This window comes from Xenopus laevis, chromosome 2L, assembly GCF_017654675.1.
Source record: "Xenopus laevis strain J_2021 chromosome 2L, Xenopus_laevis_v10.1, whole genome shotgun sequence".
NCBI classification, from domain to species: domain Eukaryota; kingdom Metazoa; phylum Chordata; class Amphibia; order Anura; family Pipidae; genus Xenopus; species Xenopus laevis.
Genome location: NC_054373.1, coordinates 7981701 through 8007302, shown reverse-complemented (window position 1 = coordinate 8007302; position 25602 = coordinate 7981701). Strand labels below are relative to the sequence as shown.

Genomic DNA, 25602 nt, shown 5'->3' with positions numbered 1-25602 from the left:
CCTGCTTTTCAGCTCTCTAACTCTGAGTTAGTCAGCGACTTGAAGGGGGGCCACATGGGACATAACTGTTCAGCATTCAGCTCAGTTTCAAAAGCAACAGTTATGACCCAAGTGCTTCCCCTCAAGTCACTGATTGGTTACTGCCTGGTAACCAATCAGTGGGAAGCAAGAGAGCTGAAAAGCAGGAAGTAGTGTTCTGGCTATTATGTTACACATCCAGTCACTTCAGCCATTTTTGACAGACCCTTTCCACCTTACAAATGGCGGTCACTGACCCCATCTAAACAACAAATACTCTGTATGGCTACAAATGTACAGTCATATGAAAAAGTTTGGGAACCCCTCTTAATTCTTTGGAGTTTTAGCATTGACTGAGCTTTCAAAGTTACAACTTCCTTTTAATATGTAACATGCCTTATGGAAACCGTAGTATTTTAGCAGTGACGTAACATTTATTGGATTAACAGAAAATATGCATCATAAGAAAGTTAGACACGTGCATAAATGTGGGCACCCCAACAGAGAATTACATCAATACTTAGTTGAGCTCCTTTTGCAAAGGAGCCTCTAGACTCCCCAGTACTCAGATGTTCCTGGGAAATGAAAGACATTCCACTGTTATCATTTCTGTTGAAAGTGGAGTCAATTATTGTTCAGGCTGAGAGGGGGTTCCCAAACTTTTTCATATGACTGTATTGTTATTGCTACTTTTTATTACTCCTCTTTCTATTCATATTTCAGTCTCTTATTCAAATCACTGCACCGTTTCTAGGGTAATCTGGACCCTAGCAACCAGATTGCTGAAATTACAAACTGGAGAGCTGCTGAATAAAAAGCTAAATAAGTCAAAAACCACAAATCACAAAACATGAAAACCAATTGCAAATATCACTCTCTACGTCCTACTAAAATTTAACTCAAAAGCGAACAACCCCTTTAATGACTGAGTTTTTTAAGCGCAACTAACTGTGGGGAAATCTGCATTTCTGCAATTGTGGTTTGGCAAGTTAATTTTAGTCGGTAGCCTCTCTGAGCATCCTGGCTGACTAGACCTTGCGGTCATTTTTAGGGATGCACCGAATCCAGGATTCGGTTCGGTATTCGGCCAGGATTCAGCCTTTTTCAGCAGGATTTAGATTCGGCCAAATCCTTCTTCCTGGCCGATCCGATTCCTAATTTGCATATGCAAAGTAGGGGTGGGAGGGAAATCACGTGACTTTGTCACAAAACTAGGAAGTAAAAATGTTTTTCCTCTTCCCACCCCTAATTTGCATATGCAAATTTGTATTTGGTTGGGTCAAATCTTACGTGAAGGATTCAGGGGTTCAGCCGAATCCAAAATAGTGGATTTGATGCACCCTAATCATTTTGCACAATCCAGTCCAATTTAGCCACGTTTGAGCCGATTGTTCAGACCTTTTTCAATGCTGTTGTCTTTTGTACATTTAGTTTGATTTGATCAGTCTTTTCAAGTGCCAAATTTATTAGGATACTAATCGGACTTTGTGGATCTAACCGCAAGTCTGTGCGACATTTTACGGGCTTATATAGTGACCGAAACTGCAGGCACCTAGTCTGACATGTGGGTAAGTGAAGTGTGTGGTGTTAATGTGTGTAACTTTATACCCCCTTAGTGGACAAATGGTGGCATCTTGCTCAGGGGGCCCCATGGAAACATTTGGTTGGGGGGTTTCTATCTTTGTTTGTTTTAGGGGCGTCTGCTAAGTGTTCGGCACCTCCAGAGTGTGCAGATTCTATCAATAACTCCCATCTCAAATGCTGGCAGCTGTTAGTGTCCTGTCAGTTTTAAGTGCCAGTTTTAGGTAGAAGGGAAATGTCCCTCATATCCAGTCTGCCTCCAGGATGCCCGGCTTTCATTCAGCGCATACGATTATCTTTATCCAAAATAGAAACGCAGCTTATTTATTAATACATTTCAATATAGTTTCATATCATGTGACCTCTACTAAATTTGCTTTTTTTTTTAAAAAACTTGCAGCCGTTCAGTGGCGCTTTAGAATAAAAAAAGAAACCGTGCTCAGTTTTGTTTCCAAATGGCTCGTGGTGTTTTAGGATGTGGTATTCTGGGTTGTCTGGCGCATAATATCATGTAATTAGACACACGGACAGCTGTCATGTTCACTCGGTTGGCCGCCTCTTAAAGGCACAGGTCTTAGAAAAAAGTATTTCTTACTGGCAGCTACCGCTACTTACCCAGGCTGCACAGTGTAGTTTCTTTCAAAATTTCTATCTGCCACCCGGCTGCTGTTAAAGGAGAACTAAACCCTAAAAATGGCATATTTTATATAGTGAACTTATTGCACGAGGCTAAAGTTTGAGCTTGTCAATAGCAGCAATGATCCAGGACTTCAAACTTGTCACAGGGGGTCACCATCTTGGAAAGTGTCTGTGACACTCACATGCTCAGTGGGCTCTGATTGGCTGTTGAGAAGCTAAGCTTAGGGCTCGTCACTAATTATCCAGCAGAAAATTAGCTTCCCTGACTGTAATATAAGCTGATGCTACAGGTTTGCTGATTATTAAATTCTGATGCTAATTGCACTGGTTTCTGTGCTGCCATGTAGTAATTATCTGTATTAATTACTAATCAGCCTTATATTGTGACATTTCTATTCTATGTGTACTGTATATTGTGAGTGGCTCCCTAAACTCAGTAAGTGACAGCAGCACAGAGCATGTGCAGTGAATCAGCAGAAAAGAAGATGGGGAGCTACTGGGGCATCTTTGGAGACACAGATCTTTACTGCTAAAGGGCTGTGGTTGCCTTGGGCTGGTACAGAAGCACAAAACATCATGTACAACATATCTACCGACATCTTTAGTTAGGCTTTCATGAGAATTGCCCCATACCAGATTACTGTAATAGATCCAAATATAGTGCGCTACATTCTGAACAAGATGTTTGTTTTCATTGGACCTGCCCTTATTTATTGTAAATTGCTGCTTTTGTTTCATTGATAAAGGGTTGGTTCACCTTCAAGATAACTTTTAGTATGTTATAGAATGGCCAATTCTAAGAAACTTTTCAATTGGTCTTCACTATATTTTTTTTATTGTGTTGGAATTATTTGCCTCCTTCTGAATCTTACCAGCTTTCAAATGGGGGGACCCCCATGTAAAAACAAATACTCTGTAAGGCTACAGATGTAATGCTATTACTAATTTGTATTACTCATCTTTCTATTCAGGCCTCTCCTATTCATATTCCAGTCTCTTGTTCAAATCAATGTATGGTTACTATGGGAATTTGGACCCTAGCAACCAGATGGCTGAAATTGCAAACTGGAGAGCTGCTGAATAAAAAGCTAAATAACTTAAAACCACAATAATAAAAAATGAAAACCAATTGCAAATTGTCTCAGGATATCCCTCTCTACATCATACTAAAGGTAATTTAAAGGTAAACAACCACTTTAAGCAAAGCAAGGGATTAGCGTGGGTCTGTATGTGCAACATGTGATACTCTCCTGCCACTAATCATAGGGGAGACTTCTCTACAGTGAGCTGCTGTGTAACACGTTGGGCTCAAGGCCCCCATACACGGGCAGATATAACCTGCTGACAGATGAAGTCGGCAGCTGATTGCCCAGTGTATGGTACTCTCAGATGGTCTTCCCTGATTGATGGCCAGATTTCGATGATTGGCGAGGTCTATGTATGGCCAGCTTCACTGTCTGGCTCCTTTCCGCTTTCCTCCATTTGATGGAGTGCATGTTAAAGGGGTGGTTCTCCTTCAAGATAACTTTTAGTATGTTATAGAATGGCAAATTCTAAGAAACTTTTCAAATGGTCTAAATTATTTATTTTTTAGTTTTTTTTTAATTTTTTTTTAATTTACCATCCTCTAACTCTTTCCAGCTTTCAAATGGGGATCACTGACCCCAACTAAAAACAAATGCTCTGTAAGGCTACAAATGTATTGTTATTGTTACTTCGTTCTATTCAGGCCTCTCCTATTCATATTCCAGTCTCTTATTTAAATCAGTGCATGGTTGCTTTGGAACCTAGCAACCAGATTGCCGTGTCTGCAAACTGGAGAGCTGCTGAATAAAAAGTTTACTAAAAAAAAAAACACAAATAAAAAATGACACTCTACATCATACTTAATGTAAAGGATAACAACCCCTTTAAAGGAATTGAACAGCGAAAAAAATAAAAACTAAGTAAATAGTCTGTGCAAAATAAAACATGTTTCTAATATAGTTAGTTAGGCAAAAATGTAATGTATAAAGGCTGGAGTGACTGAATGTGTAACATAATAGCCAGAACACTACTTCCTGCTTTTCAGCTCTCTTGCTTTCCACTGATTGGTTACCAGACAGTAACCAATCAGAGAGGGAGGGCCACATGGGACATATATGTTGCTTTTGAATCTGAGCTGAATGCTGAGGATCAATTACAAACTCACTGACCAGAAATGTACCATTTGCCCCCCTTATAGTCACTGACTAAAGGTGGCCATACACGGATAGATCCGCTCGTTTGGCGATGTCGCCAAACGAGCGGATCTCCCTCCGATATGCCCACCTTGAGGTGGGCAATATCGGGCTGATCCGATCGTGGGCCCTAGGGCCCAACGATCGGATCCTAGCGTTCACCAAACGGGCGGTCGGATCGCGGGACCGCATCAACGATCAGATGCGGCCACGATCCGACGGGATTTTTAATCCCATCCGATCGAGATCTGGCCGACTTTCGGCCAGATCTCGATCGGGGAAGCCCGTCGGGGGGCCCCCATACACGGGCCAATAAGCTGCCGACACGGTCTGTCGGCAGCTTTTATCGGCCCGTGTATGGCCACCTTAACTCAGAGTTAGAGAGCTGAAAAGCAGGAAGTAGTGTTCTGGCTATTATGTTACACATCCAGTCACTTATTTTTACACGGAACAATTCCTTTTAAGGTGTATGGCCTCTTTAAAGGGGTGGTTCACCCCTTTATGTAAATTTTTAGTATATTAAAGAGTGACCAATTGTATACAACTTTTCAATTGGTCTATTTAAATTTTTTGTTTTTGAATTATTTGCTTTCTTTGTCGGTCTCTTTCCAGCTTTCAAATGGGTATAATTGACCCCATCTAAAAAACAAATACTCTGTAAGGCTACAAATGTATTGTTATTGCTACTTTTTATTGCATCTCTTTCTATTCAGGCCTCTCCTATTCATATTCCAGTCTCTCCAGTGTCCCTATGACGAGGGAAAAAAGTGACCACAAAGGGATTTGGTGAAGTGGGTGTTTATCTGTATGTGAATTATTATAACTGTTTCCCCCCTCTCCCCTCTGTGCTTTATTGTTCCAGACTGCAACACTACAGATCAAGGGATGCCCCTAGAGTCCCATGCATCTCACGCGATGACCCCTTCCAATCCCTCCGTCCCCAGGTCTTCCACTCCTTCACACGGACCCTCAATACTGGACTCTGCACCTGGGAGAAAAACACCATCCAAAGTGGTGTATGTCTTCTCTACTGAAATGGCCAACAAGTAAGAATTCTTTATTTACTAGTGCTCATAGCCACTTTATAGCACTAGCACACGGAACTCCCCATCCCTAGGACCCCAACAGTTTTTCTTAAAGGGATACTGTCATGGGGAAAAAAAAAAAAAAGTTTCAACCAGTTTCAGTTAATAGTGCTGCTCCAGCAGAATTCTTCACTGAAATCCATTTCTCAAAAGAGCAAACAGTTATTTTTTCACATTTCATTTTGAAATCTGACATGGGGCTAGACATATTGTAAGTTTCCTAGCTGCCCCAGTCATGTAACTGCCATGATAAACTTCAGTCACTCTTTACTGCTGTATTACAAATTTGAATTCTATCACCCCCTCCCTTCACTCCACAGCAGCCTAACAGCAGAACAATGGGAAGGTAAGCAGATAACAGCTCCCTAACACAAGATAACAGCTGCCTGGTAGATCTAAGAACAACACTCAATAATAAAATCCAGGTCCCACTGAGACACATTCAGTTACATTGAGTAGGAGAGACAACAGCCTGCCAGAAAGCAGTTCCATCCTAAAGTGCTGGCTCTTTCTGAAATCACATGACCAGGCAAAATGACCTAAGATGCTCCTACACACCAGTATTACAACTAAATACATTTGCTGGTTCAGGAATGGAAGTTTATATTGTAGAGAGAATTATTTACAGTGTAAACAGTGTCATTTATAAATAAGAAATACATCATAAAAACCATGACAGAATCCCTTTAAAGGAACAGTAACGTCAAAAAATTAGTGTCTCTCTACATGCAGGATTTGTGCAAAAGGCAGTTATTTTGTTATATTTTGTTTGTACTGGAATCAGTTATTTGAGTGAGCGCTAATACATCTTTTAGAAAAAAGCCCCCCCCCCCAAGATATATTGGATCTAACTGTCAATAAATATCTGACACCCAACTTCTGAATGAAGACAGAATGGAGAGAAACAGATGCTGAGAGAGGGATAGTGAAAATGAACTTGATTATTTCAGAAATGATGCAGAATATTTAATTGATTGTATTTAGAAATGTTCTTATTTCAGTATGATGAAGCTCATATTATTTCACAATATTTCCCCTTTAAGTTCACTCTTTGAATCCGTCCTTTCATGACCCATCGTTTCTTGCCCGATGAAGGCACCTTGCCAATATGTCTCCATGTGACTTACCTTTAACTGTTTAACCCCCGCAGAGCGGCAGAAGCTGTATTGAAGGGCCAGGCTGAATCCATTGTTCTCTTCCACATCCAGAGCACCTCAAACAGCAAAGCAGAACGCACTTCAACACCTACGGTGGGAAACGGTTTCTTTAACTTTTCCATTGCATGTTCGGCCGCATTATATCTGTGGGCATAATGTTCAGCAACAGGCCTTTAATGTTACCTGTAGCAAATGTCATATTCCCCCACTCCATGTCTTTCATAGCCCTTGACAGTAATTTGGTTATAAGTGGTTGCCATGAGGAAATGTAGCATTTTGACCAATGATTTTCCATTATAGATAATCGGCTTTGCTATGACTGTCACCAATAAACCTTGCCTTTTTCCAAGTTGACAGCCAGAAAGGGTTTTTTTTTTCCCCCATAGTCCTGATTTGTTTTGTTTTTTTTTTTTTATGAAAAAAGAAAGGTAATTTTCTCCCTGCTGCTTTTCCAGAGAAGGCTTTCAGCTATAGACAGCATTGTGTAAGTGACTGGAGACACCTGAACAGTTCCAAATCCAGCCAGACTTTGTGAATCAGCTCTGAATCATAGTAGCCAGCCTCCAGCAGAACAATTGAATTAACCCTGCACTTACTAGTAAGCTGCCAGGGCAGATAAAGGATTGCTGCTGGCACTGAGCACTTACAGGGTTAAGTCAGTTCTGCTGAAGGGAGGCTGGTTTTATTGAGAACTGACTCGGTCTATTTGGCTTTATAACTATCAGGCGCCTCTAGGAGGGGGGGGGGGTTCACAAAAGTGAAGCTAGACAATTTTTGGAGTAAAGTGATGGTAAACTGGAGTAAAATACTTTCTCCATATTCACAAACAGAAATCCGCCTAAATGCCGACTCAACCGCCACTTTTCAAATTTTAGTGACAGACAGTTTACAGACACTTTTATGAATTTGTCTTTCAAACGACATAAAAACGGGGCAAAAAACGTCATTTTAAGTGACGTTTTCACCTGCCATTATAAAAATGGAGTAAAGCTCAGTGTGAGTCTTCCTCACGTGTTCAATTCTAAAACAATGTGTTCGCCCAATCTTCATTTCACCCCTCTTGTAGGTTCCCCAATTGGGGAATCTTTAGCATATTAATAGGGATTAGCATTTTATAGTCGGGGCACAAGTTTCTGTCTAACCCTATAGGTGTAAAAGCCTCATTAACAAAACAAGTAAAACAAAAAAAGTGTATTTTATACAATTTTATATAAAAAGAGTTTTAAACTCACGTTTGCGGTATTTTACTTTTTTAGCTTAATGAATGAGGTAGGGATGCACCGAATGCAGGATTCGGCAGGATTCTGGCTTTTTCAGCAGGATTCGCATTTGGCAGAACCGAATCCAAATTTGCATATGCAAATTAGGGGCGGAGAGGGAAATTGTGTGACTTTTTGTCACAAAACAATAAAGTAAAAAAATGTTTTCCCCTTCCCACCCCTAATTTGCATATGCAAATTAGCATTTGGTTCAGTATGCGGCCGAATCTTTCGCGAAGGATTCTGGGGTTTGGCCAAATCCAAAGTAGTGGATTCGGTGCATCCCTAGGATGAGGCAATATTCGCAATTTGAGTGAATATATTATCTAAATGAAAAGTAAAGCCTCCCAACCATTTTTTTTTTTCATGTTAGCACAAATTAGACACTCGACCTAAGATAATGAAACATATTTCTGATACAAATCCGTATATTATGCAAAATAGCATTTGTTTGTATTTAGACCCTTGTATCTAGTAACAGAAGTGAACTTACACAAACGTAGGCAGATTTAGAAAGCCCAGGTTATCCTAAAAAATGATTTATAATTTTCCTAGGTAAAATAAACCCCGCCCCTCCAAGAAATGGCAATTTGATGACTTACTGGCAGATTTAGTAAGAGCTAAGGACAACTTCAGAAAAAAACGTTGTTGTATAATAGACAGACTGTCCGTTTAACAGACAAATTCACAAAAGTGGAGATAGAGGTTTGTGAATTCGGTGGGAAATCCGACATTTTTATCTCCACTTTGTCTCAATATCACCACTTTGTGAATTCCCCCCATAGTATCATAGAGGCGCCTTTATGCAGACATGCATGCAATAAATACAAATATTATAAGTATTTGACACTTCATTACTTTATGGGAGATGCATTTCCACCTTCCTCGACCAAGGCCTTTGTCGAGTTCTCACAAACCGACGGTACTGCTCTGTTTGTCACTAGAGAATTCCCCAGACAAGGCAAGTAACATGGTACCTCCTACTCCCAATAACAATGTCAATAAGCAGAGAAGGAATGTTGTGTGTATAGTATTCCCGGCCACACCACTGTTTGCTTCATGGAAGTGCCAAAAGTTGCCCGTGACTATAGTTGATATGTAAGAAATGATACAGCTTTCTGAGAGTTGATCTGAAAACGTTGATCCCTGGGTCCAAAATCTCATCACTTGGGGGGCCATGCAGGATCGCTTGGAGAGGGCTCCATCTGTAGTTCAATACAGTCCTCGCCTGATTTTTCAGCCGTGCTAAAAAGTGCCACTTTGAGACATGTTTAGCATCACTGATTGCTCTAAACTTCCACTGAAACAAATTATTTGTGCAAGTGTTCTGCTTTGTTTAAAGCGGACCTGTCACCTACACATAAAAAGCTGCATAATGAAACACAAATTATTTTTTTCATTAAAAATCTATACCTGTTATAAAGGTGTTTAAATATCTGAGCTGTCCATCAAATATTGTCAATTACTTTCACGTTCAGCAATTCCTACATGTCACTGCACTCTTCAAATTTCCCCTTTCCTCTTCAGGCTCTATTATTGTGTAGGGCACTATGCATGGGAAATAGGTCCCCCATTCTGGTGCATACGCGATTTTGGGCTGATACACAATTTAAATCTTAATAAGGGTCCACAAAATGGCTCCTGTCGGCTTGCTGTGATTGTGTCATTTCATGATTGAACTAAACACAATTTAAATAATAAATATAGTGTAAGTAAAGTTTATTTTGCTCAATCAACATGAACATAATTTGGAATTATTTCTTAGGGTGACAGATCCCCTTTAAAGGAATTGTTTGATATAAAAACAAAAACTGGGTAAATAGATAGTCTGTGCAAAATAAAAAATGTATCTAATATAGTTAGCCAAAAATGTAATGTATAAAGGCTGGAGTGAGTGGATGTGTAACATAATAGCCAGAACACTACTTCCTGCTTTTCAGCTCTCTTGGTTTCCGCTGATTGGTTACCAGGCAGTAACCAATCAGTGACTTGAGGGGAGGCCACATCGGTCATAACTGTTGCATTTGAATATGAGCTGAATGCTGAGGATCAATTACAAACTCACTGACCAGTTATGTCCCATGTCGGCCCCCCTTGTAGTCGCTGACTAACTCCGAGTTAGAGAGCTGAAAAGCAGGAAGTAGTGTTCTGGCTATTATGTTACACATCCACTCACTCCAGCCTTTATACATTACATTTTTGGCTACCTAACTATATTAGATACATTTTTTTATTTTGCACAACCTATCTATTTATCCAGTTTTTATTTTTACACTGAACTGTTCCTTTAACGCTGGCTATGTATTTATTAATAATTTTTTTTTCTTTTTTTTTTTTGCAGAACACTCAGCTTTCTACTAATATTAGGAATGAAACTAAAGCGAATCCCCGAGCGCCAACTCCACAGGAGCAAAACCATTCGCAAGCTGCCAAAGCGCAATCCAATCAGCCCGGTCCAGTACTTCCTCCAAAGTCTACACCATCTCACTGCTCGCTTGGGCAAGAGAGCGCGGTTGGGGAGAGTAAAATGGCAGCCGGCAGCCCAGCCAATGTTTTACAAACTGAAGGATGTAGGCAGAGCTCTACCCCTAACAATCAAGTTGCCAGTCCTTTAGCTCAAGGGAATGTTGCTCCCACAGTGGAGACAAAGACGGTTGAATCAAAAAGTTTGTCTCAGCCTGTGCCAGCTGGGGAACCACCGTCTTTAGGCGAAAATCCTGATGGGCTTTCTCAAGAGCAACTGGAGCACAGAGAACGCTCTTTGCAAACCCTTAGAGACATACAGCGTATGCTTTTCCCTGACGAGAAGGAGTTTGCCCTAAAGGACCTTACAGGCCAAAGTGGGGGGCCACCAAGTGCTGGAATGTTGGACAGTCTCCAGAAAAAACTTGAAGGGCCAATACAGGCGATGATGGCTCAGTCTCAAAATTTAGGTAAAGGTCCGGGGCCCCACCCAGATGGTGGTATGCCGTTTGGGCCTCAAGGACACAGGGACATGCCTTTTTCTCCAGATGACATGGTTCCTCCACCGATGAATCCTCAGCCTGGCCAAGATCATCTTGACCACATGACTCCAGAGCAAGTAGCGTGGCTGAAGATGCAGCAGGAGTTCTATGAGGAAAAGAGACGCAAGCAGGAGCAGGTTGTAGTTCAGCAGCGATCTTTGCAGGATATGATGGTACACCAGCATGGGCCTAGGGGTATGGTTAGAGGTCCACCACCTCCTTATCAAATGAATCCTGGGGAAAACTGGGGTCCAGGAGGGCCAGAGCCTTTCCCAGATGGAATAGGCATGCCTCACCCAATGGCGCCCAAAGGGATGCCCCCTCATCCAAATGTGCCTGGAAGCCAAATGCAGCGATTGCCTGGATTTGTTGGAATGATGAACCCCGATATGGATGGACCTAATGTTCAGAACCCCTCATCCCGATCCGGGCTTCCTGGTGTTAACTGGCCTGATGAGGTGCCAAAAATTCCAGATGGACGCAACTTTCCCCCTGGGCAGAGTATATACAGTGGCCCGGGGCGAGGGGAACGTTTTCCAAACCCGCAAGGTCTACCTGACGAGATTTTTCATCAGCACATTGTTTCAGAGAAGCAAATGGGGATGCCCTCTGCTATGGGCATGGAAGGAATTAGGCCGGTCATGGAAATGAACAGAGGGATGGCACCACAAAGGAATATTGAGCCGGGCAGTGGTCTGTTTCCTCGCATGCCTGGAGATGCAGCACTGAGCCCTTCCAGGATGGAATTTCACAAGGGCATGCCCCCTAACATGGGCCCAAATCGAGAGGTAGAATTTGGAATGGGCCCTGGAAACATGAACATGAAGGTTGATATGAACCTCAATGTTAATATGGCTTCTAACCAGCAGTTAATGTCCCAGAAAATGAGAGAAGTGGTGATGGTACCTGAGGAAATGATGAAAATGAGACAGGGCAGCTCTGAGATGCTTCCCAATCAGCAAAAAATGCATCCGGCAGCATTTGAGCATCAACAGGAGTATGGCATGAGGCCCTTTCTCAATATGCCCCATGGTCCCGGAGGAGTGTTGAGGAATCCCAGAGAACAGATGGGGCCTGATCAAAGGACTAACAGCAGACTCAGTCACATGCCACCTCTACCTCTCAACCCAAACAATAACCCGGGCAACCTCAGTGCTGCGCCCCCTGTTCAACGTGGCATGGGAAGAAAGCCTTTGGATAATGTTTCTATTTCAGGCGGTCAAGTGAACTCTCCTGGTGTGAACCCTCTGAAATCTCCAACAATGCGCCAGGTCCAATCACCAATGCTGGGCTCCCCCTCTGGAAATCTTAAATCCCCTCAGACGCCATCTCAGTTAGCCGGGATGCTGACAGGACCAACCGCTGCAGCTGCTGCTTCCATTAAGTCCCCGCCAGTATTGGGGTCTGCTGCTGCTTCCCCTGTCCACCTGAAATCTCCATCCTTACCTGTACCTTCCCCAGGTTGGACATCTTCTCCTAAACCTCCAATGCAAAGTCCTGGAATACCCCCAAACCAGCACAAGCCACCCCTTGGCATGAACTCACCAGCCATGATGGGGAATATGGAATCAGGTGAGTGATTGCAAACATGAGGGATGCTGCTATAACTGTAATGCTATATTTTGTTAAAGGATAAGTAAACCTTTAAGTGAATGTAAAATTGATGAGGGTGCTATTCTAAGCACTTTTGTAATGTACATTCATTATTTATTTTCTTTATGTTCCAAGATATTAAAGGGATACTGTCATCGAAAAACATGTTTTTTCCAAAACGCATCAGTTAATAGTGCTGCTCCAGCAGAATTCTGCACTGAAATCCATTTCTCAAAAGAGCAAACAGATTTTTTTATATTACATTTTGAAATCGGACATGGGGCTAGACATTTTGTCAGTTACCCAGCTGTCTCTGGTCATGTGACTTGTGTCTGCACTTTAGGACAGAATTACTTTCTGGCAGGCTGTTGTTTCTCCTACTTAATGTAACTGAATGTGTCTCAGTGGGACTTGGCTTTTACTATTAAGTGCTGTTCTTAGTTCTTTCAGGCAGCTGTTATCTTGTGTTAGGGAGCTGTTATCTGTTTACCTTCCCATTGTTCTATTGTTAGGCTGCTGGGGGGGTGATATCACTCTAACTTGCAGTACAGCAGTAAAGTGACTGAAGTTTATCAGAGCACAAGTCACATGACTGGAGGCAGCTGGGAAATTGACAATATGTCTAGCCCCATGTCAGATTTCAAAATTGAATATAACAAAATCTGTTTGCTTTTTGAAAAATGGATTTCAGTGCAGAATTCTGCTGGTGCAGCACTATTAACTTATGTGTTTTGAAAAAAACATGTTTTCCCATGACAGTATCCCTTTAAGGGATACACGTACTGTTAATACAACAGCGCCACCTGCTGGTCAGTTTCCCACCAGTCTGACCACCAAGTAGTCAAGGAAGTTGTCAGGAGAAAGAAAGAGGCTGCTATATTGGAAAGAAAATAAATAATGAATGTAAATTAAAAAAGTGCTTAGAATAGCGCTCTCATCAATTTTACATTCACTTATTTTAAAGGTTTCCTTATCCTTTAAAGGAGACACATAGGATAAATGAAAAAAAAACTAATTTTGTAGGCAATTATGGTGTTGCTTTTACACAGTGCTAAAATTAAACCTTTACTTTAACTTTTAGTATGCTATAGAATGGACAATTCTAAGCAACTTTTCAGTTGTTCGTTATTTATTTTCAATTTATTTTCAAAATGTTTTAATTATTTGCCTTCTTAGGACTCTTTCCAGCTAAAAAAAAAAAAACTCTAAGGCTACAAATGTATTGTTGTTGCTACATTTTATTACTCCTCTTTCTATTCAGGCCTCTCCTATTCATATTCCAGTCTCTTATTTAAATCAGTTTGTTTGTTGAAACCGCAAACTGGAGAGCTGCTGAATAAAAAGCTAAATAACTCAAAAACCATAAACAATAAAAAAAAATGAAAACCAATCGCAAATTGTCTCAGAATATCCCTCTCTACATCATACTAACAGTTCTTAGATATTCTTTCATGCTCTGTATCAGAAATGCTTAGAATAATAGGGATCATATCTTGCATCCCATGTTAGTTATGTTTTAGATTTATTTACAAATGAACTATATATAACATTTTGTGCAATATAAGCAAATTTGTGCTAGCATTTCAGTGAACTCACCCTGGCTACCATAGAGCAGATTTACTGTGAGGCTAGATATCTGTTTAATGTATGATAAAACCACTCCTTCTGCTTTTTATCTTCCATTCTGAGTATCACTCATGTATTATAAGGGATATTGTACCCCCTACTGTAAATGATAAGGATATTAGAAGTCACTGAGGGGTTGTTCTGTGACCATATAAAGGCACAAGGCTGCAGGCTGAGTTATACAGGGAACTCTGAGTATCACTCATGTATTATAAGGGATAATGTACCCCCTACTGTAAATGATAAGGATATTAGAAGTCACTGAGGGGTTGTTCTGTGACCATATAAAGGCACAAGGCTGCAGGCTGAGTTATACAGGGAACTCTGAGTATCACTCATGTATTATAAGGGATATTGTACCCCCTACTGTAAATAAGGATATTAGAAGTCACTGAGGGGTTGTTCTGTGACCATATAAAGGCACAAGGCTGCAGGCTGAGTTATACAGGGAACTCTGAGTATCACTCATGTATTATAAGGGATATTGTACCCCCTACTGTAAATAAGGATATTAGAAGTCACTGAGGGGTTGTTCTGTGACCATATAAAGACACAAGGCTGCAGGCTGAGTTATACAGGGAACTCTGAGTATCACTCATGTATTATAAGGGATAATGTACCCCCTACTGTAAATGATAAGGATATTAGAAGTCACTGAGGGGTTGTTCTGTGACCATATAAAGGCACAAGGCTGCAGGCTGAGTTATACAGGGGACTCTGAGTATCACTCATGTATTATAAGGGATAATGTACCCCCTACTGTAAATGATAAGGATATTAGAAGTCACTGAGGGTTGTTCTGTGACCATATAAAGACAGTGCATTTATATATGTCATGGAACTCTGAATTGACTTCTGGTAGTCTCATATTTTAAGCAGTGTACATTAATAAATATAAATCTATACATAGATAAAAACAGAAGGTGCAAAAATTGTAATGTTTGTGTTTTCTCAAGTGACTTCCTTGCCCCCCCCCCAAGTAGTAAATACAAACAGTCCTATCGTTCATGTTTTTCTCATGTGTTTCCAGATTTCAATGTTATTCCCTGCTGAGACACACAGTGATCATTTCCCCTTTATACACAAGTGCTATTAGTACCTTTAAGTTGTTTATATTTCTTCTCATGATGCTTTCAGGCCTGTGATACATTCATACGCATCTCGCCTGCGGTCTATAGCCTGTATCGCATTAATAGTAAACTGCCCATGTGATCTGGCAACTGCCAACTCTTTGCATGTTTCCTTCTCTCTTTACTATTCTGTCATTCCTGGAAATGGCCAAAGTGGGAGCAGACAGAGACTTTCACCCACAAGTGCCCCTTAAATACTTAAATTCCAAAGGTGACTTCTAACTGTCATCTTAACGACCATCAGCACCAACCCTAAACTGTCCTTAATCTGCCCATGTCTTATTTAAAGGGGAACTATTGTGAAAATGAAAATTTAATATAAGCTTCATAATACTGAAATAAGAAACTTTCTAAAGACAATCAATTAAATATTCTGTACCATTTCTGAAATAATCAAGTTTATCTTCACTATTCCTCTCTCAGCATCTGTTTCTCTTCATTCTGTCTTCATGCAGCAGTTGGGTGTCAGATATTCACTGACAGTTAGATCCAATATATCTTATAGGGGGGCTCCTTTTGCCTAGAAGATGTATTAGAGCTCACTCTATTAAACTCTCCAGACATCATGTCTCTCTACATGCAGGATTTGTGCAAAAGCTGTTTTTTTTTTTGTTTGTACTGGAATCAGTTATTTGAATGAGCTCTAATACATCTGCTAGAAAAAGAGCCCCACCTATAAGATATATTGGATCTAACTGTCAGTGAATAACTGACACCCAACTGCTGCCTGAAGACAGAATGAAGAGAAACAGATGCTTAGAGAGGGATAGTGATAGAAACAGATTACAGCTCACTCAAATAACTGATTCCAGTACAAACAAAATGTAACAAAATAACTGCCTTTTGCACAAATCCTGCATGTAGAGAGACATGATGTCTGGTGAGTTTAATAGAGTGACCTCTAATACATCTTCTAGGCAAAAGGAGCCCCCCTATAAGATATATTGGATCTAACCGTCAATGAATATCTGACACCCAACTGCTGCATGAAGAGAGAATGAGGAGAAACAGATGCTGAGAGAGGGATAGTGAATATAAACTTGATTATTTCAGAAACAGTACAGAATGTTTAATTTATTGTATTTAGAAAGTTTCTTATTTCAGTTGGATGAAGCTTATATTTCATTTTCATGATCGTTCCCCTTTAAGGCTTACCGACGTTTGTTAAGATGTTGATCCAGTTGTTTTTTGGGTTCCTAACATGCTCATACTGTATATTACACAGCCTTAAATATATTGTATTTCTCACCTATTCCCCATGCCGACTCGTGCGACCAGGTGGAGCCGCACTTGTTTTGGGCATCTTGGGGCTCATTTATCAACACTGGGCAAATTTGCCCATGGGCTGTTACCTATAGCAACCAATCAGTGATTCGATTTTTTTTAAAGCCAGCTGCAAGAAGAACAATGAATGCAGCAATCTGATTGGTTGCTATAGGTAACAGCCCATGGGCAAATTTGCCCAGTGTTGATAAATGAGTCCCTTGTGTTTTAACTGTGCAGATACTTGGGTATTATTTCACAGAAATGGACTTACATGGTCTTTTTCCAGCTGAAAATTCAACTAAAGAGGAAAGAGCAGGTAAAATGCAATTAAAGTGGAAGATATGTTCTAAAGGGCAGTGAGTGTGCCCAGGTGCTGTAACCAATCAGTAAATACTACCTGCTGGTCAGAGTTACTACACCTGGGCAAACGTATGGGCAGAGTTATCAAAGGTCGAATTTTCGAAGTTGTGTGAATTTTTTTCAACTTTAATAAATTTTAATCTACTCACAACTCAAATGGGAGATTATTTATGAAAAAAACTCAAACCTATAATATTCGATCAAATGGGAACGACCCGAATAATTCGAATCGAGTTTTCCTCAGGGAAAAAAACTGTCAGGAAGGACCTCCGCCATTGACTTGTACATGAACTCGGCAGGTTTTAGGTGGCGAATATTTGAATCGAACCGTTTCCAGGGTCGAATGTGATAAATCTGACATTCGCATTTACATTCCAGTTGGTGCTTTTAAATTTGAGTTTGTGAGTTTTGACTCGAAATAAAAAAAAAATCGAAAATTTGTATTAACCATTCGACCCTTAATAAATCTGTTTTTTATTACATAACCCCATTAAAGGACCAGTAACATCAATTTATTTTTTCATTAAAAAATTTGTTGGTGTAGAAAGAAAAATATAAAACCACAAAGAAAAATTAAACTTTTAAATCGCTAAGTTTTAAGAAAAAGCTTACTGAAACTCCTTGACACGGCGACGATCTAGCGTGCGGCGCTCCATTTTTTCCCCCCTGGCTATCTCCTATAAAGAAGGCAGGGAGGAGAAATCGAGCGCCGAACGATGGATCACCTTTTCTGAAGAGCAGCGCAAGTGGAGTTTCGGTAAGTTATTTCTTGATAAAGACTTAGTGATTTAAAAGTTTAATTTGTGTGGTTTTTTTTCGTTCTATACTAATGAATTTTTTAATAAAAAATGTTTGTTACTGATCCTTTAAGCTGTAGCTATGGGAAAGGAGAGGAAAGATGAACCACCTCCTTCGGTATTTTTATATTTACCAGTATCCGAATCATTTGGCCACCACCGCTTCCCCACTTAGACTCCACCTTTCATAGAGTATTGGCTATAACTAGGGATGCACAGAGTCCACTATTTTAAGATTTGGCTGAATCCTTTGTGAAACATTCGACCGAATCCGAACCCTAATTTGCATTTGTAAATTAGGGAAACAAGGGGGAAAGAGTAAAAAAAAGAGAACAAAATTTGACTTTAAGTCACATGATTTTCCAGATTCGGTTCAGCCAGGCATTGGGTTCTGCTGAATCGGAATTCTCCTGAAAAAGGCTGAATCCTGGATTTGGCGCATCCCTAGATAAAACATACGAAATTGGTTAAAGGGGAAGTTGAATTCAATTTTAGTATGTTATACATAAGCCTAATCTTCTCTGTTTATAGTGATCCAGTGATTTTTTTTATGGCTTTTGTCTTCCTATTCTGCCTCCTTATTGTTTGAAATTTTTTCTACTTGTCTGTTCGGAGACCCTGGCAAAAAATAAATAAAAAGGAATTACTGCAGAAGAAAAAAAAAACATTAAAAAATGTCATTTAAAGATAAGTAAACCTTTAAACTTAATGAGGACGCTATTCTAAGCACTTTTGTAATTTACATTCATTATTTATTTTGTTTTTATTCCAAGATATTAAGGGATACATGTACTGTTAATATGAATGAATTTTGTTACAACAGCGCCACCTGCTGGTCATTTTCCCACCAGTCTGACCAGCAAGTAGTCAAGGAAGTTGTCAGGAGAAAGAAAGAGGCTGCTCTGATGTTCTTCTGCTTGGGAATAAAATCAGAAACCTTTCTCACATCTTTCCTAAGCAGAAGAACATCAGAGCAGCCTCTTTCTTTCTCCTGACAACTTCCTTGACTACTTGCTGGTCAGATTGGTGGGAAACTGACCAGCAGGTGGCGCTGTTGTAACAACATTCATTCATATTAACAGTAAACGTATCCCTTAATATCTTGGAATAAAAACAAAAAATAAATAATGAATGTAAATGACAAAAGTGCTTAGAATAGCCCCCTCATTAATTTTACATTCTCTTATTTTAAAGGTTTAGTAATAAATCCAATACAAATGGTAGGAGTAGGAATACCATGGGCGAAGGCAGTGGGTAGGACATACGATCGTTGCCTAAAATGATATGCAATATATATATATATTTCTTGGTTACACTTCCCCCTGATTGAGGAGGATAAATTCCAGGGCTGGGATTAAATACCCCTTTCCTTTTATTTCTTCTCCCGTTAATTTCCATCTTGATAAAGTCGTTGCATTGGAAGGCGGGTGTCATTGTCAATGAGCCAAGCAAACATTTTATTTTATTTTCTTTTTTTTTTTTTTTTTTTTTTTTTTTTTAATTTTCCTTTGTTTTAATAAATTTTATGTTTATTCTCTCTTAGGAGGCCCACCTCCATCAGTCAGCCAGTCTGCTCCGATAAATCACCCCGGAAGTCTTCCCTCCAGCACTAGCTACACACTGCCGCCTGAGCCCACTCTTTCCCAAAACCCTCTCTCCATAATGATGTCTAGGATGTCAAAGTTTGCCATGCCCAGCTCCACGCCTCTGTACCATGATGCCATCAAAACGGTGGCTAGTTCAGATGACGATTCCCCTCCTGCCCGCTCACCCAACCTACCATCAATGAATAATATGCCAGGTACGGGAATTCTTGTACCACCTCTCCGTTCTCTTCTGCCGGCTCCTACGTTACAAAGCCTCATTTATCTGCCGTTTGACTACCATTAAAGGGGTGCTTAACTTTCAGTATGTTATAGAGCTGCCAATTCTAAGCAACTTTTCGATTGGTCTTCATTATTTATTTTGTTTCGTTTTTGGAGCTGTAACAGCAGCAATGAGGCTCAGAGAGAGAGTCACAGTGAACCTCCAGATTAAAGGGAGGTTGAAGTTACCTTTTAGTATGTGATAAACCTGCCAATTCTAAGCAACTTTTTAATTGGTCTTCATTGTTTATTTTTTGTAGTTTTATAAATATTTCCCTTTTCCTTCTGCAGCTTTCAAATTGGGGTCACTGGCCCTATCTAAAAACAAATGCTCTGTAAGGCTACACGTTTATTGTTATTGCTACTTTTTATTACTCTTTCTATTCAGGCCTCTCCTATTCATATTCCAGTCTCTTATTCAAATCAGTGCATGGTTGCTAGGGGAATTTGTATCCTAGAAACCGGATTGCTGAAATTGCAAACTGCAGAGCTGCTGAATAAAAAGCAAAATAACTCAAAACCCATAAATAATAAAAAATGAAAACCAATTGCAAATTGTCTCAGAATATCATTCTCTATATCATACTAACAGTTAATTTAAAGCTGAACAAACGCTTTACCTGTTTAGTGCCCAGGAAGAAGGTAACAGGATACAGGCTGGGTTTATTAACTGCTTAGTGCCCAGAAGGAGGGAGAACAAGCTGCACCCTAGCAACCAGAGGCTGAGATTACAAACGGGAGAGCTGCTGAATAAAAAGCTAAATAACCAGCAAACCACAAACAATAAATGAAAACCAATTGCAAATTGTCTCAGAATATCCCTCTCTATATCATACTAACAGTTAATTTAAAGGTGAACAACCCCTTTAAATGTACAGGAATGTATCAAGAAATTCCAAAGCACGGCACAACCTTTCTCTGCAGAAATATATATATATATGTGTGTCTGTATATGTATGTGTGTATATGTATGTGTGTGTATATATATATATATATATATATATATATATATATATATATATATATATATATATATATATATATATATGTATATATGTGTATATATATATATATATATATATATATATATATGTATATATGTGTGTGTGTGTATATATATATATATATATATATATATATATATATATATACATATATACATATATACATATATACATATATACATATATACATATATACATATATACATATATACATATATACATATATACATATATACATATATATATATATACACACACACACACACACACACACACACACACACACACACACACACACACACACACACACACACACACACACACACACACACACACACACACACACACACACACACACACACACACACACACACACACACACACACACGTATATGTGCCAAAATATGGTCTAGGTGGTGTCTATGCAGATATTCAGAGAAGGAATGTCCTGTGTTTGTAATGAGCTGCATCATAGAGATGGGTAAACTGAATGGAAATGTAACCCTTTTAGGGAATCCTTTTGCCCTGCCAATCCGAATCCTAATTTGCATATTCAAATTAGGGGCGGGGAGGGAATTCATGTGACTTAGGCTGAATCCTTCTGCCCGGACGAACTGAATTTGCATATGCGAATTAGGGGCAGGGAGGGAAATCGCGTGACTGTAAAAAAAAAAGTTTTCCCCCTCTCACCCCTAATTTGCATATGCAAGTTAGGATTCGGTTCGGTATTCAGCCGAATCTTTCGCGAAGGATTTGGGGGTTCGGCCAAATCCAAAATAGTGGATTTGGTGCATCCCGAATCCCTTTAAGGCTACCCGGTGCCCATTGGATTAGAAGGGCAACCCCTAGCGAGGGCGGGGCTTATTCATTCCCATTGCTTCTCTTCTCTGCTTTCACTTTTATTTTCACCTCATGTCCTTAAAGGTGCAATAGCACTTGGGCCACAACTAATGTTACACCTAGATCTCCTCATGATGCATTTATTATAAGCTTAGATTTTTGCTTTCCAAATTGCCTGCCGGTCAAAGTGTCAGTTCTGCAGGGAACTCCGTTCCTCTTTTTCCATTTCCTGCCTGAGATCCCTCTGATGCACTCGGCAGGACCGTGACCTATGTTGTTTGAGTGGGAGTGGCTAAGCTATTTCCTTCTCAGTGGCTCCAATATTAGCGATGCACTGAATCCAGGATTTGGCTGAATCCTTCTGCCCGGCCGAACCGAATCTGAATCCTAATTTGCATATGCAAATTAGGGGTAGGGAGGGAAATCGAGTGATTTTTTTGTTGTCACAAAACAAGGAGGTAAAAAAATGTTTTCACCTTCCCACCCCTAATTTGCATATGCAAATTAGGATTTGGTTCGGTATTCACGAGATTCGGGGGTTCGGCCAAATCCAAAATAGTGCATTGGGTGCCTCCCTGTCCAATATTTTCTACATTTTCCCCTCCTGTTTTTTTTTGTTTTTCTTCTTAGTGTGTACTTTGAGTCAGAAATTGATTTCCTTAAAAATATATTTGCTTTAATATTCAGAGGTTCTGTGATTATTTAAACAGATGCAAGTTTTCTTACTTAAATCTATTTTTCTTTTCTTGCAGGCATGGGCATGAACCCCCAGAATTCTGTTAAGATGTCAGGTCCGCATATTAATGTTTCCATGCCGACGCTCAGCCCGATGGGTATGACCATGCCTCTTTCTCACGGTGGCCAGATGCCATCTCCGAATGCCATGGCTCCCAACGTACCACCCCACGGAGGTCCTATGGGACACGGAATGTTGCAACACAATCCTATGATGGCACATGGATCCCATGATCCTCCGATGGTACCTCAGGGACGTATGGCATTTGCCCAAGGCTTTCCTCCTGTACAGTCACCCCCGCTACTTTCTTTTCCACATAATGGCCCTCATGGAGGGCAAGGAAACTTTCATTCTGGGATGGTCTTTCCAGGGGAGGGGCCTTTAGGTCGCCCTGGCAACCTGCCCCCAAATGCAGACCCGGCACTTTGTAAGCCGGGATGTCATACAGGGCCGGATTCCTTTACCGTCATGGGAAACAATATGCCTTCAGTTTTCACCGACCCAGATTTGCAGGAAGTCATTAGACCCGGGGCCTCTGGAATCCCTGAGTTTGACCTTTCCAGGATAATCCCATCGGAGAAACCCAGTCAAACACTGCAATATTTCCCTCGTGGGGAAGTTCCAGGCAGAAAACCGCAACAAGGACCTGCTTTTTCACATTTGCCTGGTATGATGGGAGAGCCCAACCCGAGGATGGGTTTACATATGCCTGGTATGGGAGGAGCAGTCGTTTCAGACATGCCCTTAGGTGGTGGCCCAAACATGCCAGGACACAACTCTATGAGGCCCCCGGGCTTTATGCAGCAAGGCATGATTGGACCTCACCACCGTATGATGTCACCAGCACAAACAGGAATGCCTGGCCAACTGACTATGATGGGAAATCCAGGAGGGGTGGGGATGATGCCAGGAAAGGAACGGCTACCTGCAGGACTTTATAGCCACCCGGGCCCCGTCCCTTCTCCCAATATGTTGATGTCAATGCAGGGGATGATGGGACCTCAACAGAACATCATGATACGCCCTCGGGGTATGCCTTCTGACGTCGGGATGAGTGGATTCAGCCAAGGGCCTGGCAACCCCGGGAACATGATGTTTTAAGCTGCTACGAACGGACAAAACTGAACATTGTAGAGATGAGTGTCTCCCGAGGAACCCGAAAAGCAAAAAAAAAAAAAAAAAGTGTCCCCATTTGGCCATGCAATAGGTTAAAAAAAAATAAAAGACCCAAATATCAGAATTTGGAGAAATTTAAGAATGTATGAAACTATCCGAGCATTGCTTTCAATTATTCAAAAGGTGTTTTTTTATTTTTATTTTTTGTTTGTATTTTTTTTTTTTTTTTTTTAAGATTTATTTTTAAAAAAAAAAAAAAATTATTTTTGTGGACTTGGGTTACCCCCCTCCCCTCTCGCATACGTGGGGGAGGACAAAACAACGAAAAAACAACAAAACAAAAAAATCTGTAGCTGTATTTTGCGAAATCGCCATTTGTCATGAGTTGCACCATCTTGTATGTTTACGTCATTTGGATTGGCTTCTTCAGGACACATGGTTTCATCCCCCCCGCCCCCTTATTTTTTTTTTTGTGTACTGTACTATATTGTAAAAGGGATTTTAGCCGAGATTCAGTGCTGTTTACTTTAGGTGGATAATCCATCTTCACAATCTTGTTACTTTTGTGTTTTTTTTTTTTTCCTTTAACTCCAGTGTATAGTAAAGCAAACTATGACCTCATACAGAAAGAGTATTATTAAAAAAAAAAAAAAAAAAGAAAAAGCACAAAAACGAACTATAAGTCCAGTTAGCGGGATCTCCTTTCTTTATGAAAAAAAAAAACTAAAAAAAAATCAGACTACGGCGAGAAAAATACGACATTTTAAAAAATTTTTTTTTTTTTTGGTTCTGTTTTTGCTCCCTCCAAATCTCATGCTGTGTAGGCTTCTTGTCTCCGCCCCCCTTTTTTTTTTTTTTTTCTCGTTTCTTTTTTTGCTCAATGTGTATTTTTTGGGGGAGGGAAAATGTAGGAGAGACTGGCGTTGTATTTTGGTAGAGCTTTTATCAAGAGGCCAGGCTTTCGGCTGTTACACACACAGACCATATGCAGTAAATCTTCCGTTTTCCTGTCTCTTAGGAATCCCGTGTAATTCAGAACGTGGGCTTGGAAAGTTTTTATTTTCATCATTTTGTGACGGTTACTTTTTTTTTTCCCCCTCCACTCTTCCTGTTGTCCCCCCTTTTACCCCAACCCCCAGCGTTAAAACATTCTGTGTAATCTCCATTAAATTTGGTACAAAACCACTTGCCAGGGCTGTGGTGTCGGAAAAAAATAAAATATATTTCTTACAAATTCACCGGTGTCTTTGTTCCTAGAGTGAGACGTTGCCCCTCGTTATGGCTGATCATGGGCATCACCCTTGGTTTAAGGTTACCACATTTTTTTTTAAAGTGAAATCTGGGGACACCAATAAAAAGTCTGACTTATTTAGGCCATTTCTTTTTTTGGTCACGCCCCCACTCAAGGTTCTGGCCACAAAGTAAAAATAAATGTAATCATTGTTTAAACTTGCGGATATTGTGAATGAAAGCACAGCTTTATTTCAGCAGGAACTGGATTTTAAAGGGGTGGTTCACCTTTAAAGGAGAACTAAACCCTACAAATGAATAGGGCTAAAAATGTCATATTTTATATAGTGAACTTATTGCACGAGGCTAAAGTTTCAGCTTGTCAATAGCAGCAATGATCCAGGACTTCAAACTTGTCACAGGGGGTCACCATCTTGGAAAGTGTCTGTGACACTCACATGCTCAGTGGGCTCTGATTGGCTGTTGAGAAGCTAAGCTTAGGGCTCGTCACTAATTATCCAGCAGAAAATGAGCTTCCCTGGCTGTAATATAAGCTGATGCTACAGGTTTGCTGATTATTCAATTCTGATGCTAATTGCACTGGTTTCTGTGCTGCCATGTAGTAATTATGTGTATTAATTACTAATCAGCCTTATATTGTGACATTTCTATTCTATGTGTACTGTATATTGTGAGTGGGTCCCTAAGCTCAGTAAGTGACAGCAGCACAGAGCATGTGCAGTGAATCAGCAGAAAAGAAGATGGGGAGCTACTGGGGCATCTTTGGAGACACAGATCTTTACTGCTAAAGGGCTGTGGTTGCCTTGGGCTGGTACAGAAGCACAAAACATCATGTACAACATTTCTACATACTTCTTTAGTTTAACTTTCCTTGTCCTTTAAGATAAATTTGAGTATGTTATAGAATGGCTAATTCTAAGCAACTTTTCTAATGGTCTTTCTTATTTAGTTTTTTTGCTCATTTGCCTTTTTCTTCTGACTCTTTCCAGCTTTCAAATGGGGGTAACCCCATCTAAAAAAAAACAAGTGCTCTTAAGGGCTACAAATGTATTGTT

The 25602-nt window shown here is 40.2% G+C and overlaps 1 protein-coding gene across 6 annotated transcripts in view; it reads left to right on the top strand.

Annotated features, from left to right (window-relative positions):
* The window catches only part of bcl9.L (BCL9 transcription coactivator L homeolog), a 165842-nt gene extending 141312 nt beyond the window's left edge, over nucleotides 1-24530 (top strand). For 4 of the 6 annotated variants that reach the window (XM_041580939.1, XM_041580940.1, XM_041580937.1 and 1 more), the window contains 5 exons: nucleotides 5320-5503; nucleotides 6693-6792; nucleotides 10300-12535; nucleotides 19279-19536; nucleotides 22197-24530. In XM_041580939.1, coding sequence (XP_041436873.1) covers nucleotides 5320-5503; nucleotides 6693-6792; nucleotides 10300-12535; nucleotides 19279-19536; nucleotides 22197-23281 — 3863 coding nt within the window. In that variant the 3' untranslated portion in view covers nucleotides 23282-24530. 6 annotated transcript variants of the gene reach the window in all.
* Nucleotides 24531-25602: the final 1072 nt, after the last annotated feature.